Genomic DNA, 17,497 nt, shown 5'->3' on the forward strand with positions numbered 1-17,497 from the left:
TTTCAACATTGCCACCGGCCACCCCTCCTCACCCAGTCGAGCACCTGGGCGAGCGTTTTGTCTGCCTTGGTTTTAGCAGCAATGTCAAGGGCAGGGATGGGGAGGTCCAATTGTGTTACCTCGAAAATAGCGTGGAAAGGAGCAGGGTCTTCAGCCGGGGCCGGCAAGGGACAGCGGCTGAGAGCGTCAGCGTGGGACAATGTTTTACCTGGCCGGTGTATGAGTCTGTAGGAGTAGGCTGCTAGGAAGAGGGTCCATCTTGTCATCCTAGGGGAAAGGACTTGAGGGGTCTGTTTGTCCCCAGCTAGTAGGCCCAGGAGGGGCTTGTGGTCTGTGACCAGCTCGAAAAAATGGCCAAAAAGAAATTCGTGAAATTTTTTCACTGCTGCAACAGCTGCTAGAGCTTCCTTATCGATCTGGCTGTAATTACGCTCTGTTGCGGAGAGCGTTCTGGAGAAAAAGGCAATGGGAGCCTCGGCGCCATTGGGAAGCCTGTGGCTTAATACTGCCCCAATTCCAAAGGGGGATGCGTCTGCTGCCAGCACTAAAGGAAGGTTGGGGTCGAATTGAATAAGTACCGCCTCTGACATGAGTAGTGATTTCACGGCGTGAAAAGCATGGTCTTCTTTGTGCCCCCAGTGCCAAGGTGACTTTTTATCCAGTAATCTGTGTAGGGGTTCAGCTACTGATGCTTTATGGGGCAAGAAAGACGCGTAAAAGTTTAATAGCCCCAAGAAGGCCTGTAGTTCAGTTTTGGAGGTTGGAGTGGGTGCCTCGTGAATTGCCTTAACCTTGGACTCCAGGGGGTGAATGCCTGAGGCATCAATTTTATAACCCAGAAAGTCCACCTGTCTAGTGGCAATGGCACATTTTTCTTTTTTCAATTTGAGGCCATGCTGTCTGAACCTCTCTAACACTGCTCGAACTCTCTGGAAGAGTTGGGGTCTGTCCCTGGCCGAGACTAAGATGTCGTTGAAGTAGGGTACTACTCCAGGGAGGCCCTGTAAAATCCGCTCCATGAGGGATTGAAAAATACCTGGGGCAACACTTACGCCAAATTGGAGACGCTTGCATCTGAAAGCACCCCTGTGAGTGACAATGGTCTGGAGTTCCGCTGTTTGGTTGTCAACAGGGAACTGTTGATACGCTTGAGACATGTCCAATTTGGCAAAAATGCTGCCAGGTTCAAAAGTGTGTAATAAATGCTGAATGACGGGCACTGGGTAAGCGCTAACTTGTAGAAACTTATTGATTGTGGTCTTGTAGTCCGAGCAAATTCTCAGGCTACCGTCTTTTTTGAGGGGTGTGACAATGGGCGTCTCCCATTTGGCGAAATCTGTTGGCTCAATGACCCCTTGTTTTAATAGTTTATCCAATTCAGCATCTAGTTTTGGCCGAATAGCGAATGGGACCCTACGCGGTTTTAGCCTGATTGGGACTGCCTGGGGGTCAACTGAGAACGATATTGGGGTACCGTTATAACACCCCAGCTCATCGCTGAATACATCTGAGTAATCAGCGAATAAGGAGTCAGTGTCTGAGGTTGAGACAGCATGGACTCCTGTTAGCCCTAGGCCGAGATGGGGAAACCAATCGAGCCCCAATAAGGTAGGGAGATTGCCGTTAACTACCACTAGAGGTAGGTGACCTTTAAAAGCTTTAAAACTGACAAGGAACTTGCCTCTGCCGATTACAGGAATGGTCCTCCCCTGGTAGTCCTTCAGGCTAAACTGGCACTTCTGGAGCCGGCTAGTTGATAGGCTGGGCTGGAGCCTCTTGAGGGTGTTCCACGAGATAATTGAGAGCGCTGACCCTGTGTCAACCTCCATGCGGCACGGTTTACCTTCTAAGTAAACGGAGAGAGAGATTTTACTAACAGTGTGGCAAGTGTGCTTAGCACGGTGATGTGTGCGACAGTTCAATACTTGCCTCTGTGGCCCTGAGTGTGAGACGGGGGGGTGCCTTTGTGTTGAGCTTTGAGGGGCTTGGCAGACTCTCGCGATGTGCCCCCTTTTATGGCAGTTATTGCAGGTAGCTCCTTTAAACTTGCAGGTGGCCCTCAGATGAGATCCACCACAGGCTAGGCACAGGGTGATGTGCTTGGGTGGACCGATGTTTTCTTGTTTGGCTCCTACCTGCGGCCGTCTGTCATTGGAGAGGCGGTGGACGTCGTTCTCATCACTCAGGGATTCCTCTGCTACCACCTCTTCGGAGTGGACTGGAATTGATGTCAGCTTGGCAGTCGGGCCATGGATTTCGGTGGCTGAGTGCGCTGCCAATTCTGCTGCTAAGGCCTCCTCGACTGCTTGTGTGAGATTGAGGTCTTTTTTCGCGAGGAGGCGCCTTTGCAGGTGTAGGTCCTTGACCCCGCAGACTAGTTGATCGAGGAGCATGTCCTCCAGGTAGGTTCCAAACCCACAATGCAATGCTGCTGTTCTGAGAGCGGCCATATACTGATTAATGGTTTCCTTGTCCGCTTGCTTCCTCATACGGAAGGTGAATCTCCTGGCAATCTGTGAGGGCCTGGGAGAATAGTGGTTAGTGAGGATTTCAAGTAGCTCTGACCAAGGAACGTTTTTCAACTCACGTGGAGCCACGAGGGCTGTGGCAGTATCGAAGACGATGGCTCCACAGTAGATCAGGAAATACGATTTTTTCCGATGTTCTCCAACATCAGCAAGCCCAATTGCATCGATATAATGGTTAAAACGGTTCTTGTATGATTCCCACTTCTCCTCATCCGGTTTGAACGCTGGGAAGACCGGATTGGAGTTCATGGTGATGGGGCCGGTAGAACAACCTGTGGAAAAAATCTCTCTGGGGCAGCAGAAAAATGTTCTAGTGCCTGTGGCAGGCAAGTGATTTCAGCTCTGGAGAGGCTTTTCGCAATCCTCTCTCTCTCTCTGGGTTAGCCACGTTTGGCCGTCAGCCGTTGGTGGCGTTTAAATTCGCGCCTGTGTGGGCGTCAGTGACTTGACTACGGCACCGTGCTGTGCCTTTTAGGTTTGAAATTCAAATGACAGCCGTTTGAATTTTGCGCCTAAACAATGAGCGGCTGCGGCTCGCAGCGCTTCACTTTCCCTGTAGCTGGGCTAACAAGCGGCTACAGACGCTTCTAACTTTTCGTTCTGACCGCTCTCTCTGGCTGCGGATCAGTGTTCGCTTCGATTGCTTGCTGGCCGCTTTCTCTGTCAGCGGACCAGCGTTTGCTCTTTTTGTTTGCTCTTTTTGCTTGCTGACCGCTCTCTCTGGCTGTGGATCAGCGTTGCTCTTATCGCCGACCGATCGCTCTCTCTGGCTGCGGATCGGCGGCTAGTGACTCAGCGGTTGCATGGTGCTTCTGGTAGCCATCCCATCCTCGTCGCCAGTGTTAGGTTTGGGAAAAGAGAGGCTGAACCAGAGCATGAGTGCAACAATACTTTATTATAACAATAAAGGGCTGACCGTGCTTGCCACGCCTGGAACTGGCTCGCAGCGATCAGCAACTGGTTGGACCCCGCAGCCTGCTTTTATAGCTGGCTGCTGGGGAGAACCAACCAATGGGTAAAGGGGAGAACGCCCCCGCAAAGTGAATGGACCTGAGTGAGAACTCCTAGAGTCCTCAGGACATAACACTTCCAAAAGTTGTTATTAGGAAAAGCCATAACAAAGATTTGTGTCAGTTCTCAGTTGTACAGATTAACGGGATCTCTGTTGAGAGCACCTTAGACAACCAACAGTATCTCTTTAAGCAGGGGGTAGGTTTTGTTTTGTTTTTTATTTTTACACCATAGTACAAAATAGCCTTCCCAAATCTGCAGGGCTGTTCCTCCATGCCCAGCTCTTATTCTCAGCAAAGGTTCAGACACAGATTTTGTCTTCAGCTTGATGGAAATTGAATTCCAGCAATAATGGAAAGAATATACTTAAGAAGTATAAAAAGCAATAATCTGAAATTGTGGAAAATATGTCATGCAGAGGAAAAAGATTACACCTTCTTCCCTGACTGACACTCATGATCTCATGATCCTGATTTTAATTTCTCTTTCACCCATGTGAATCAGAGAAAACGTCTGAATCTCAAGAGGTTTAATTTTTGTTTGAGGGCAAGACAAGAAGCAATGGATGGAAACAAATTAAGGAGAGAAGCGACCTAGAAATAAGAAGAAATTTCCTGACAGTTAGAACAATTAATCAGTGGAATAACTTGCCTCCAGAAGTTGTGAATATTTCAACACTGGAAGTTTTTAAGAAGAGATTGGACAACCATTGGTTTGAAATGGTATAGGTTTTCCTGCCTGAGCAGGCGGTTGGACTAGAGCAGTGGTTGCCAACAGGTGGGCCAGGGACCACTGGTGGTCTGCGAGAAAATTTTGGTGGTCCACAGAGAAATGACCCACCCCAAAGCACTCCCCCAAAGCAATTAATCCAGGCTGTGCCGCCACATGGCCCACCCACCCGCTGACCCCCACCCTTCAGCTGACCGCAAACTTGAGTAGAGCCACACGAGCTGAAACTGGAAGGTAAAACCAACGGCGAGAGGGAAATCCATCCCGGGGTAGCTTGCTGACATTGATGGGAAAGTCGGTGCCATATTCCAGAGCTGCAGTAGTCACAAGACTGGCCCTTTGGTCATCCTGGAGCAGCAACTTCAGTCCATGGCAGGTGGACCCAAGTGGAGAAGCAGCTGCTCCAGGATGACCAAAGAGCCAGTCCTGTGACTACTGCAGCTCTGGAATATGGCACTGACTTTCCCACCAATGTCAGCAAGCCACCGTCAGTCAAAATTCATATTAGTGGTCCATGGGATTTAAAATTATGAGCTTGATGGTCCCTGAGGTCCAAAATGTTGGCGATCCCTGTGCTAGAAGACCTCTTGGAAGGTCTCTTCCAATTCTGTTATTCTATTCTGTTCTGTTCTTTAGGGTACTTAATATAATTCCTGGAAATCTCAAGATTTTTTTTTACCGAGGTGCAATCATTTATATGTGGAGAAGAGTTGGTTGGATAATGTATGTTCTATTTGTATCTGATTTGGTTTATCCAAGCTAATTCAGATGAAAGGATTAGAAATTGCTATTGTTTAGAAACCATAGCTGGCATCGATGGCGTCATTATGACTTCACTCACTTCTATTTCAACCTTTTTGTACTTTCCTCTTAGTTCTAAAGGCAAAACTGACAGTGAATATTCCTGATTATGATTAACAATCATGCCAATTCTGCAGACTAGACCAATGGATGAAATATTTTTAATATAAAACCACCTCCTATTTATACACTCTGTAATCTGTAATAATATGATGGTTCCAAGAGAATTTGTAAAGGTGGTGGGTGAAAACAAACCATACCCACAAGCCAGGATCATTGCACACCCTTTGCCTAATGGATTTCCTCCAACAGAAGGAATGCAGCCTCTCTCTTCAATTTGCTAACACCCAGTGAGGGCGATAAGTCAGAAACAAATATATTACTCTGGTTCTTAAATAAAACTGTATAAACAATGTAAACCAGAAGTATATGGTATAAAAGTAAACGACCTCAAAATGCCTTTTGCCCTACTAGCTCACCTATACGGTAAGGGCTTGTCCTGGAAGCACATACTATTAAAAGGCTTGCTAAAGTCAAGCATGTTTGGGTCTGGATAGTGCTTAGATAAGGAAGCTTGGTTCACATATCTTCACACTTAGCGTTTGCATCTTAGAATAAAGAGGCTCTTCAGTTTTTATTCTGTGCACAAAATTGGGGAATCAGGTTTAAGGAGCGAGCAGCCGGTTATCTGCCGTTATTGCTGGCTTTCCTTTCTTCCTTTCCAGAAAATGAACATTCATTCCCTCGGTCATTATTTTTAATTTCTTTACTCCCCCTTTTGTTGTTGCTGTTATTCTGTTGCTTTGCGTGTACACTGGGTGCTTTTGTACTGGAGACAAATTCGTTGGGTGTCTAATCACACATGGCCAACTAAAGAATCCAATTCAATAAAGTATTCCATTAAAGAGACTCTGAAACTAGAGACCAAAAGCAGAAGCAGAGAAGATGATTGTCATACGAGTGTGATAAAGGCCTCTTTCCTCTACCAGTGATCCCAATGATGAATGAAGCCTTAGAGCAGGGGTGTCAAACTGGCGGCCCCCGAGCCACATGGGTCACACCCAGGCCACGCCCACCACAGCTCCGCAAAGGCAAAAAACATCGAGATAAGTTGAGATACGTCACGTGAGACGGTTGAGTTTGACACCTGTGCCTCAGAGCCATCGATCCCTAGCTTAATAGAGCAGAATGTTCCTCACCTATTTGATCTTTAAGGGTTCCTAACTTTTCCTAGCAAATTAAGAAAAAATAATATGGGACACTACTTGTCATGCCAAAGTTATAGCAAGTAGGTCAGAACCACCAGTGGGATTCAAAAATTTTTACTACCAGTTCTGTGGGCATGGCTTGGTGGGCTTGGCGTGGCTTGGTGGACGTGGCTTGGTGGGCGTGGTAGGGGAAGGATACTGTAAAATCTCCATTCCCTCCCTCTCCCCACTAACCTGCTTTACAGGTCTGTTCTCCCACGCAGGGCAACAAAAGAAGACCCAGCCAATCAGCTGGGACTCAGGAAGCAGAGAATAGATGGGGGTGGGGCCAGTCAGAGGTGGTATTTGCCGGTTCTCTGAACTACTCAAAATTTCCGCTACCGGTTCTCCAGAACTGGTCAGAACCTGCTGAATACCACCTCTGATTACAACAAACATTGTAAAAAGGCAGAAGTTGAAAACAATAGTCTTGAAATATACATGGTCTTCTATCTTATCTATTTCATGTAACTAGTCACTGGTAATCTGTCCTGGTATGTCTTCTAGACAGTGAATTGATCATTTTGAGACATGTTGATTGTGTCCATGGATAACAAATTATAGCTCAGTCTGTGACTGCTGGGCCTGGCAATTGAACTAGCTTGTTTCTTAGAGCAATTCACAGAAATAATTCAATAATGTTCACAAGATGTTGAAAAACCCACAAGTAAAAATCTCAGTGCCTGGATTCACATATGGTGGTTTGTTTCATTTTAACTTACACAGTGGATGAGCTGAACTAAGGTATTCTCACAATCATTAAAGAAATATGTTCTAAAATAAAAAGGAATCTCAGCCCAGTTCACAGAGGCAGTGGTGCAGTGACTCTCTACGCACCCAATTCGTGCATAATGGAAGGGTGAATTTTCCCATGATGACTTGACAGCAACTTGAGTTTAGCTGAATCCTTTGTGTCTTCAGGGATAAAACCATAGTTTCCTTGGCAATAACATGCAGTGATTTGTCATATAGCCTTGACTGCACTTTTGGACATGAGTAACATTTGACAACTAAGTGGAAATTTTAAGTGGGGAGCTGTGTTAGTTTATGATGGCAAAAAAATAAAAAATAAAAAGCCTCTTTTTGGCTAATAATTTTATTAATAGCGTTCATGAGCTGCAGCATTAGCTTCATCAAAAGCAAAGAACGGTTAGATTGGTTTATAGATTAAATTGGGGCAGGGATGGGAAATGGAGGAGACAGGTTGGTTAGGAAGGTGCAAGTTACAAGTGAGACAGATTGCAAATATCTTAGACATTAGTAGTTGTAATCCATCTAGTGCAATTGCAAAAGCTTATGCCTTCTGATAACATATGTTGACTGGAAAATGTACTACTATCAGATTCCTGATTTTTTTTTTTTTTACTGTCAGGTACTATGGCTTCTCATCTTGCTCCACATGGGATTAGAAACTGCATTAATGTCAACCACAGCATTTATGTTAAACCAAAGAAATGTTAGAAGTTTATTTAAATAGCAGAAAAATATCTAATTACTTTTGGCCCACTGTGTAAAGTTTCATATAACAAAGGGTTAAACATTTTTAGGGATTCAAGAGGCAAAAGAAGCTGAAAGATATAGAGCAAACCTCAAGAACTATGTAAGGCAGCAGAGGAAGATCTGCAGATAGTTTTTTTGTCAAAACATTTGCACATCTGCAAGGGCTTGGCTCTCACACCAGGGGTCACTTCCACCCTTGTCTGATCCACCAGAAGTTATTAGCAACCCTGTCCCACTCACTCAGAGTCAAACTCAGATGTTGCTGGGAGACCCTGGGGGAGGGGGAATGGAAGCAGCATACATTCTCACCAATTCCCAGCGGATTGGGTTGTAAATCAGTCAAGTCTAGTGTTAAAAATCAAAGGGCAGGAGGAACTCAGCCATCTTCTCAGAAAATTCACTGATGTTTTTGTTCCCTTGGGAGAATCTCACTTCCAGGGTAATTCAGTTCCATCTTTTAAAGACATTTTCTCCTTAAAGCAAGAGAGTTGACTATTGACTGGATGTTTGTTGTTCTAAGATTTGTGAAGGACAACAGCACTGATAATATAACTTAGACATCATGCTTTTCTTGTACAATTCTTAGAAGAGCTATAGGAGCAAACCACCATGGGGTTAAGAGATTTAATGTGATATCTTGTTGCACAGTTCACTAAATGTTATTATTATCCTAGGCATTGGCAGATAAGCTAATAGACCCAGTATTTTATATCCCCAGAAACAGAACAATATTTCGAAGCCCATCATACGAGATAGTATACTGTAGAAAGTTAGCACCTACCCCTTTTAGAAGAATGAAATACTATAGAAAATATTAAAAAGGCAGAATATTATACCTCCCTGGATGAGAAAAGGATAAACACGCTCTTGGAAAGCAGCCTCCACCTTCGTTAATGGTCCCAGAAAGACTGGGCCATCCTATGTACAAGACAAACGGCCTTCAGCTCCAGGGTGATAGGATTAGCCCTCATTCAAGATCCAAACCAGGACAAAGCCATTAAGTCATAATACGAATTGCCCAACACCCTTCCAGAACACAAGCCTCTTCATTACATCACCACCCGGCAAGATTCAACAAAGCCTGGGACACAGACAGCCCCCTGGGAGTGTGACAACCAATAGGATACATTTCTTGCAAGGCCCAAGAGAGGGTAAAAATATATCTCACTCTCTACTCCATGTGGTCATCTACCCAGAATCACAAGTGCTTGGTGGTTCTGCTTTACCATTAAACCATCCTTCCAATCAGCTTCTGTTCTATATTAACATTCTCGAAATCCTGAGTTCTGATTGATCCATGCGGACCACAATCTGATTGGCTAACTAAACTGCTGTGATTGGTGCGCTAAGAATCCACCGCGATTGGCCGAGCCGATCGCGGGAAATTCAAAGCGCTGCCATTGGCTGCCGAGCCGCCAGCCGGCTGAATAAAGCCAAGCGGCTCGCAGGTCTTGGACTGAACTGCATATTCAATAAAGAGCTGAATGTGCACTTTGAGTCTCGCCTCTCTATGTGACCCGATCTACCCGGGACCGATCTCCCGAACTTAACAGCTTCCATGTTTCCAGTGTGTTTCTTCCCACTTGGAACTCAACCCAGATGGATATTTCTTCCAACAATACTCCCACCCTAGAAGTCTGGTTGCAGGTAACAACTCCTATCATCTCCAGCCAACATGATATTGGCCAACAAAATTTATAAGAATTGTAGCCTAATGCATACCATCCTGCCCTATAGATTTGTACTTTCTTTCCAGCTGGCCCTGAAAAATGGAACACCTTCAAATTAGCTGGCAAGGATTTTTTTTTTTTTGCCTAATAAATTATCTATAAATGTGACTGATAATTGATTAATGCTTCAGTGCTAGCTCTTGTGATTTATTTAATGTATGGTATTTTATTTGACTGGCCAGTCTTCTTTCTGTTGAAGAGCAATGGAAGGATTTGATTACAATAAAACCCAAACCTGTTTCTCGTGTCCTTTCCAAAGCATTCAGCAATGCTCAATGGCAGGACCAGCTGTTGGTATCATGCTACTCCCATTTTTATTAAACTAGTAGTAAAAAAAAAAATCAATGTGTCCTCAATTTGTTCTTTTACATTTAGAAATGCTATATTGTCTTGCCAATGTATATTCACTTATCTTCAGATAAGGATTTGCTTACTTATGCAGTTACAAAATGCTGAATCTATACAAAATGAGATAGAGTTGGAGCTGCTGGGAAACTTCAATCCCTCTGGAATTAAACAGACTGTGCAAACATTTCAGCTCTTGTTTATTTAACTGGAGGGGGTGGATTTAAACTGGAAAGGTTGAATCAAAAAGAGGTAATAAAGCTGCAGTGTGGTAGTTGCTACCTGGTATCAGTAAAGATATTTTTTAAACTATAAGTGAAGCAAACTGAATTTTATGAAACAACATTTTTGAAAAGTATACGTAAGGGATATCCTGGAGCTAACGTGGGCTCTTATGGACACATTTACAATTAGAGAGTAGTCTGATAACATATTTTAGCATAAAAATATTTAAAGAGCTCAGTTTATCAAATACAAAGAGTAGCTAAAATGATACAGGATTTAACATGATACAATTGACAAACATGCCGGAATTTGCATAAACAAATTAATAGATAGACCCAAGTTTGACATCAGAGAACAAAGACAAAATAATAGCAAAGCATTTTAATCTGTCCAGATGCTCCATTACAGATCTCAGAGCAACTACTATGGAATAAAAAAAAAAACCTTCACCAACAATATTCAACAAGAAACTGCTGAACTCCTATACATCAAATGGTTTAGGCTTTCTCAGAAAATCTGGACGAACACAGATTTAGAATTAACAATTAATAACACAGAATTAACAATTAAATTGCAATTGTTAATTGATGAGGTATTTGCAATCTGATTCATCAATAACTCACATGGGCATAACCATACTGTCTTCTTCCTCCTTTACCCCTATCATTCCAGTTTAAATTCTACTTCATTTTAGCTATTCGTTTCGGCTGTAGTTCACAAAAGCTGATGCCCTTTAATAAAATTGGTTTGCCTGAAAAGATGGCATCAGACTTTTTCTGATTTTGGCTACCACAAACCAACATGGCTCTTCTCCTGCAATCTTTACAAGTATCTAATTCTAGTTTTGTCTCTCCTCATTGCAGACACTATTATTCCAATTTTTCTGTTCCCTCACAATTTTTAAAATCTGACCTACAATATTGTGTAAAATCTTCAAGTTTGTACCATCATATTTTCTAAGTCTTTTTTCCCTTTTGTTTAATCTCCAATAATTCCCACATTCTAGATTCAATACTTTGTCCTAATTGCAAGAATCATGACATTAATTCTTTCGAAGTCGCTTTTGTGAGCTGTCTTATGTTATATGGATGTGCTCATCCAAATATAGTTTCCTGCTACTCCCACATTCTAAGATATTTGTATCAATTTGGAAACTCCTGATGGTCACATAAGGCTATTCTTGGATCATCAAGTCAGTAAGGAAATGACAGTTATGACAACTCCCCAGTGAACAATGCCTAGGCTAAAGCAGATGGATATGTTTATGTCCCTAGCCAGCTGTTACTTCTCCCTTGTTTATTTCCATGTTTTTCCTTCTAGTCTCTTCTTAAGAAAGAAAGGAAGGACTCCAAAAGCCACCAATTTGTGTTAATAGTCAAGACCTACTTCTCTCTCATCCAGCTTTCCCATCCTTTTATGAGTCTTTGTTGCTATGTTATTTCTGGGAACACATGTTTACTCCTCTTCAGAGGACAGAGAAATTCTGAATAATCTCATGCTGTTACAGATTTGAAAAAATAGCAATAGCACTTAGACTTATACTGTGCTTTACAACCCTCTTTAAGCAGTTTATAGAGCATATTGCCCTCAACAATTTTGGTCCTCATTTTACCCGCTTTGGAAGGATGGAAAGCTGAGTCAACCTTGAGCCTGGTGAGATTCGATCTGCAAAACTGCAGTCAGCCAGCAATCAGCAGAAGTAGCCTGCAGTACCACACTCTAACCATTGCACCACCATGACTCATAATATGTCTACCTATATATACACACACATATATACAAAAAATATATAAAACTAACAATTAACACTGCCAGTTAAAGTACTATCTTTAGATTCATTTTCACATGTAAATTTCTTCTTACTAATACATGGTATTTTTCTCAGCCTATGTATATTCTTACTTGTAATAACAAAGAAGTCCAGAGTGTTTTATGTTTCCCTGGAAATCACCACAAGAGTTAGTGTAACACTAAAATATGTGTAATAGGTTGCTTTAATGTATCTTAAGTATAAAAAGGGAAATATATCCTTTATGTATATAAAAAGAGAGCTAACAATCTAGAATTCCAGAGTGCCATTTCTTAATATTTATTTAGCGTATGGCAAATACATGGACATATAGTAGTTCAAATGTTAATGTCCAGTCCACCCAGCCATTCAAAGACAGGGTGGAATATGTTGAAAAAAAATCAGACATTGGGCCTGTGTGAGCTCTTGATGGGACATTAGGACACAATGTGATGGTTATTTTGTAAAGGGGCACCACAGTCACACTGAGGGTTAGAGACACAACCCCACTTAAACAATGAGTCCTGAAAGATACCATATTGGGTACGGATCCTGTTCAGAGTTGACCAAGTGCCATCTCTAAGTGCAATACACTGACATGGGACATAACTCATTTGAGCTAGCAGGGTAACTCCAGGGTATATTCTGCAATTCAATACCAAGCAATTCAGAAACCATGGATTCCTATTCCCAGAATAGTTTTTCTCCCCTCTTTTCTGGTAGTTATTGTTTATTCAAAAGAGGATGGTTAATATAACTGTGCAATCACTTGAACATATCAATCACTTGAACATGTCAGGTTCATTTTATTACTGACATATTTTAAGCATCCTAGATACTGGCTACTAATGTCTGGAACAGAAAACATAGAGAAAAGCAGGTAAGGAATACTTGGTTCTGATCTCAGAGTTCTTGTAAATTAAATTAATTCTTTTCACCTGCACATGAAATTGCATAATTCCATTTTATCTCTCAGAATTGGACAGGAGAAATAGAATGAAGCACTAATGACTTCAAATTATATGGATTATATGCCCCAACAGTTGCTTTAGTATTTTAATGTAGCATTATGATAGGGGATGCCATAATTATCTGGAGTTGTTTGTTTAGTCCAAAGGGATATTAATTTTCTGCAACTTTTTGAAAATGAGGGCATGAATTAATATAGTTTATTTTTCCCCTCCTGCAATAGTAATTATATTGCCAGTACATGTTCATTTTTCACACATCTGTAACTAGAGTTACAGACGCATAAAAATGCATCTGTAATCTAGTTATATAGATGCTTCAACTTTGTTCCCTTTAGCAGAACAAAACAGTAAAACATAAAATCAAAAAGGCACAATCTCACTGTCATCCAATTTAAAATCACAATTAAACAGCCTCAGTAATCTAAATGGTCCATAAAACAACCACTAAAAACAACATTAAATGCTTAATATCTTGCTGCATAAAAACAATATTTAAAGCAGATTAACAGAGGCCCATAAGAAAGAAGCATTTTTAGTATCTTTTAAAAATCTGCCAGCTCAAACACAAGGTATAGAACTGGTGGTAGCTGATTCCATAGAACTGGCACCAGAATGAGAAAAAGCACGGTGAGATTAATGTAAGAAAGATAGTTCCCCCCTGACTAGACAAGTGGGTCAACAAAGCACACGAGAACAAGCACTATTCCACCATACAACACCCAGTGAATGAACACCAACAAATTAAAAATGATACTATTTGTGAATACTTAGCCAGCATATGATTTGGCAAAAAAACCCAACAACAACAAAAACCTCCCATTCCTGCTGTGCAGTAGCATCCCACCTAGTATCATTATATATAGGACAACTTTTGTCTTCTGAAGTTGCCCTATACCGGGATGGTGGCGGGGAGACCATATATTTTTCCATGGATTAAAATGAGAAACAAGAACAATCAATGTTTGTAACTGTATACCTACTGACCTTTTTCGGTTTACTGAAAATGATGCTAAGAATGGAAAACAACAAACATAGAACATTGTAAAATATTCAAAGCAAACCAATACAACTGCTAGGAAGGAGATTGATCAGAGTCTAAGAAAAGGCCAGCACTAGCACTTCCTTCAGATTATTCCCATGAAAGTCTGTACCTCTTATATTAGATATTAATTTAATAAGGGCGGGGGGGATTCCAATAGGGCACAAGTGGAAGATCGAAGAGATGGTAAGGTTATACATTTAGGCAAGAAAAAAAAATGCACAGGTACAGTATATGTGATACCTTGCTCAATAGTAGTAACTGTGAGAGGGATCTTGGACAACCATTTAAATATGAGCCAGCAGTGTGCTGCAGCTGCCAAAAAAGCCAACACAGTTCTAGGCTGCATTAACAGAGGGATAGAATCATGTGAAATGTTAATACTACTTTATAATGCCTTGGTAAGACCACACTTGGAATACTTCATCCAGTTTTGGTTGCCACAACATGAAAAAGAAGTTGAGACTCTAGAAAGAGTGCAGAGAAGAGCAATAAAGATGATTAAGGTACTGGAAGCTAAAACATATAAAGCATGGTTGCTGGAATTGGGTATGTCTAGTTTAATGAAAAGAAGGCCTAGGGGTGACATGATAGCAGTGTTCCAATATCTCAGGGGCTGCCACAAAGAAGAGGGAGTCAAGCTATTTTCCAAAGCACGTGAGGGCAGGACAAGAAGCAATGGGTGGAAACTAATCAAGAGAGAAGCAACCTAGAACTAAGGATAAATTTCCTGACAGTGAGAACAATTAATCAGTGGAACAACTTGCCTCCAGAAGTTGTGAATGCTCCAATACTGGAAGTTTAAGTGCTGTAGGGTTTCCTGCCTAAGCAGGGGGTTGGACTAGAAGACCTCCAAGGTCCCTTCCAACTCTGTCTATTCCATTCTATTCCATTCCATTCCATTTTACCACAACATGGCTAACTCATATGGACTATTTTTCATCACTACACATAATTCAGTAAGTTTGTACTAACTAAACAATCACAATGCCAGTAAATATGTTATAATTGGAATTGTGTAAACATGGAAAAGAAAAAAGAGAAAGGACAAGGACAAGAAGCCGATTATCAGTTTGTCAGGAAACTGGCTAAATGTAGCTAAGGGTTTAAAGAAAGAAGCTCTAGAATTAAACGCATGGAGGGAGAACATAGATTTTTGTGCAAAATAGAAGCAAACCAAATGGAGACACAAAGCCTTCACATAACAGAAATTATTCAAATTAGATTTGTCTAAATAGGACAGATGTTAATGAAGTCATTAGAAGAGAGTTCTACAATGTCAGCAGTTCCTGTGTTAAACAGCACCTGCCGTGACAAAGCTTAGTGGTGCCACCAATGTGACAGTTGCTGTTGTTTTTATATAACTGATGCAAATCTGGAAGTACCCAATATATGGTGCTTCCTCCAAGTCACCGACGGCTAATTTGCGTGTATGCACATATGCAGAGGATTATCAGTTTCATTTAGATTATAGGAATTCCCTAATGCTGTTCCCACAGCAATTCCCCAGGTTCCTTGATATCAGTGACAAATTAAAGCAATGTATTTTCAATAAACAAAAATTGCATTAATTATTAAAGTCAGAGGTACTGTGAGTTTTGACAAATCATATGCAAATTCCAATTAATGAAAAACCAACATATAAGGAAGGCCCAGCTGAAACACCACCATTAGATCTTACATCTCTGCCTAATAGACAGTATTTATGTCAAGTTTTCAACAAAACCTTCGTCTAAATGCAGTCCTTACTTGGCTTTTCTCCACTGCTGAGTAGAAGTGCTATCCCCCATCTCTTAGCTGGCAGAAAAGGATAACAGTGTGAAATTCCCACTGCCATGTCTGGCTCAGATTGCCTCTCTTTCAAGTCACTACACATTGTCTGACCTCCTTGAGATAACAAGTGACAAAGCCTGATTTGAGAGTGCCCTTGGAAGGTGCTAGAATATGGGGCCCACCCATTATGCTAAAGATAACTTAAGGTTGCCCACTCAATGCTTTGGGGATAAAAGATGAAGAGGACAGGACTGTTTCTACTAGTATCAAATCTGAGCTGATAAAACTCAATCAGGAGAGAAAATAAAAAACGTTCCCAGGACATGGGGAAAAGCTCTTAATTTAATTAAATCAGCTCACTTTCCTACTGGTGGTAACTGCAATAATTATTTTCTTTCTGCCATTCACTTACAAAACTATAATAAAGAACATTTTGATTATCGGCTGAATCAATATGTAGTTCTGTCCTGCCAATATCAATGCTGCACTGACAAGGTTTCTCTTTTATAATGAGGAATGGTAGAAAGTCTTACCATTGTATTACTTCTACATAGGTGGGGATCTGAAGAATTTGAGTTAAATGATCTGTAGTCCAATCTAGAATAACAAAGTGTCTAAAGTAGTATAAGGATATAAATAAATCTTGCAGTCTTTGAATCAAATAAGCCAGTATCCAATGCCACTAACTACATGGCACATACTTCCATAAATTATAAAATCCTCGATGAGGATTCATAAACTGCAGTGTGAGATCCTTACCTTTCTGAGGTCATTCAACCCATACTCAATGGATGAAGTCAAAACCTCAAGGGCCTGCAGATAAAATGAATAAAGCAAATATTTTGAAATAAGCCACCTCCTTTATCTTGTCAAAGATTTTTTTTAAATGTACCTAAACGTTTTATTTTCTAACTCTCCAGCAGTATGAAAAGTCTCTATGTGATTTCATCATGCTTTGAGCCTTTTCAGTGTTTATTTTGATCTTCTCAGAAATGTTGTACATTGTTAACAGAATCACAAATTACTCAAACTGATACCTTCAGGATTGTTGGGAGTCACTATCTCTGCCCACTATGCATTCTTTCTTACTGTATGATCATTTTTTAAAGGAAGGGACAGAAACCTGCAACTTTCATCATTCCTCAGTAATTAATACGCTGGCTTGATGGAAGCTGAAGCTCAACAAAATATAATGAGAAACAAATTTCCCATCTCTATTTTAAGATAACATCTGCAGATTTTAATTTGCATAGTCATTCAGCTCCTCCAGTAAACAGAAAAAAATGGTAGATGAAGCAGATTTAATGATACATTCTATTTTCTGATTTGTGAAAGAATATTTGAATATCTATGGCCTTGGTGATTTCAGAAGTGCATACTAATGACCTTGCATTCTGTCATTCTGGACAACTCACTCTGAAGATTCTTGTAGATATTAAAAACCAAGGAAAGGAAATTGGACATGAAAAAAACCTCTGTAAAGATAATTGGTATACATTGAAATAATCATCTTGCTACTACTTCTGGCACATATGTGGGGATATGTACCTTTTTTGTTTCAATAGTGAAACTAATCACTATTAACAAAAGCAGAAAGAGAGATCCAGATTAATCTGATATCATATCCTCCACACATGTAAAAACAATATGGTAAAGGCAATATCTGCCTCCAAACCCAACATCAATTCCATGGCCCATATGGATGGGCATTTTCATCCAAAAAGGATCTTCTATTGCAGAAAAGTCCTCTATAAAAGTGGACTTCCCGGATGACACAACTGATAGTGGGAAAAATAAAATTGTTGTATT

General features: G+C 41.1%; 1 protein-coding gene across 6 annotated transcripts in view; it reads right to left on the bottom strand.

The window, feature by feature from the left end:
* BTBD19 (BTB domain containing 19) overlaps positions 1 to 17,497 on the bottom strand; it is a 68,607-nt gene that overhangs the window by 38,232 nt on the left and 12,878 nt on the right. For all 6 annotated transcript variants that reach the window (XM_087929831.1, XM_087929829.1, XM_087929833.1 and 3 more), the window contains exon 3: positions 16,448 to 16,501. In XM_087929831.1, the coding sequence (XP_087785957.1) occupies positions 16,448 to 16,501 (54 nt within the window). The remainder of the gene's footprint in view (positions 1 to 16,447; positions 16,502 to 17,497) is intronic.

This window comes from Pseudonaja textilis, chromosome 3 (assembly GCF_049901715.1).
Source record: "Pseudonaja textilis isolate UNSWEBS1 chromosome 3, rPseTex1.2, whole genome shotgun sequence".
NCBI classification, from domain to species: domain Eukaryota; kingdom Metazoa; phylum Chordata; class Lepidosauria; order Squamata; family Elapidae; genus Pseudonaja; species Pseudonaja textilis.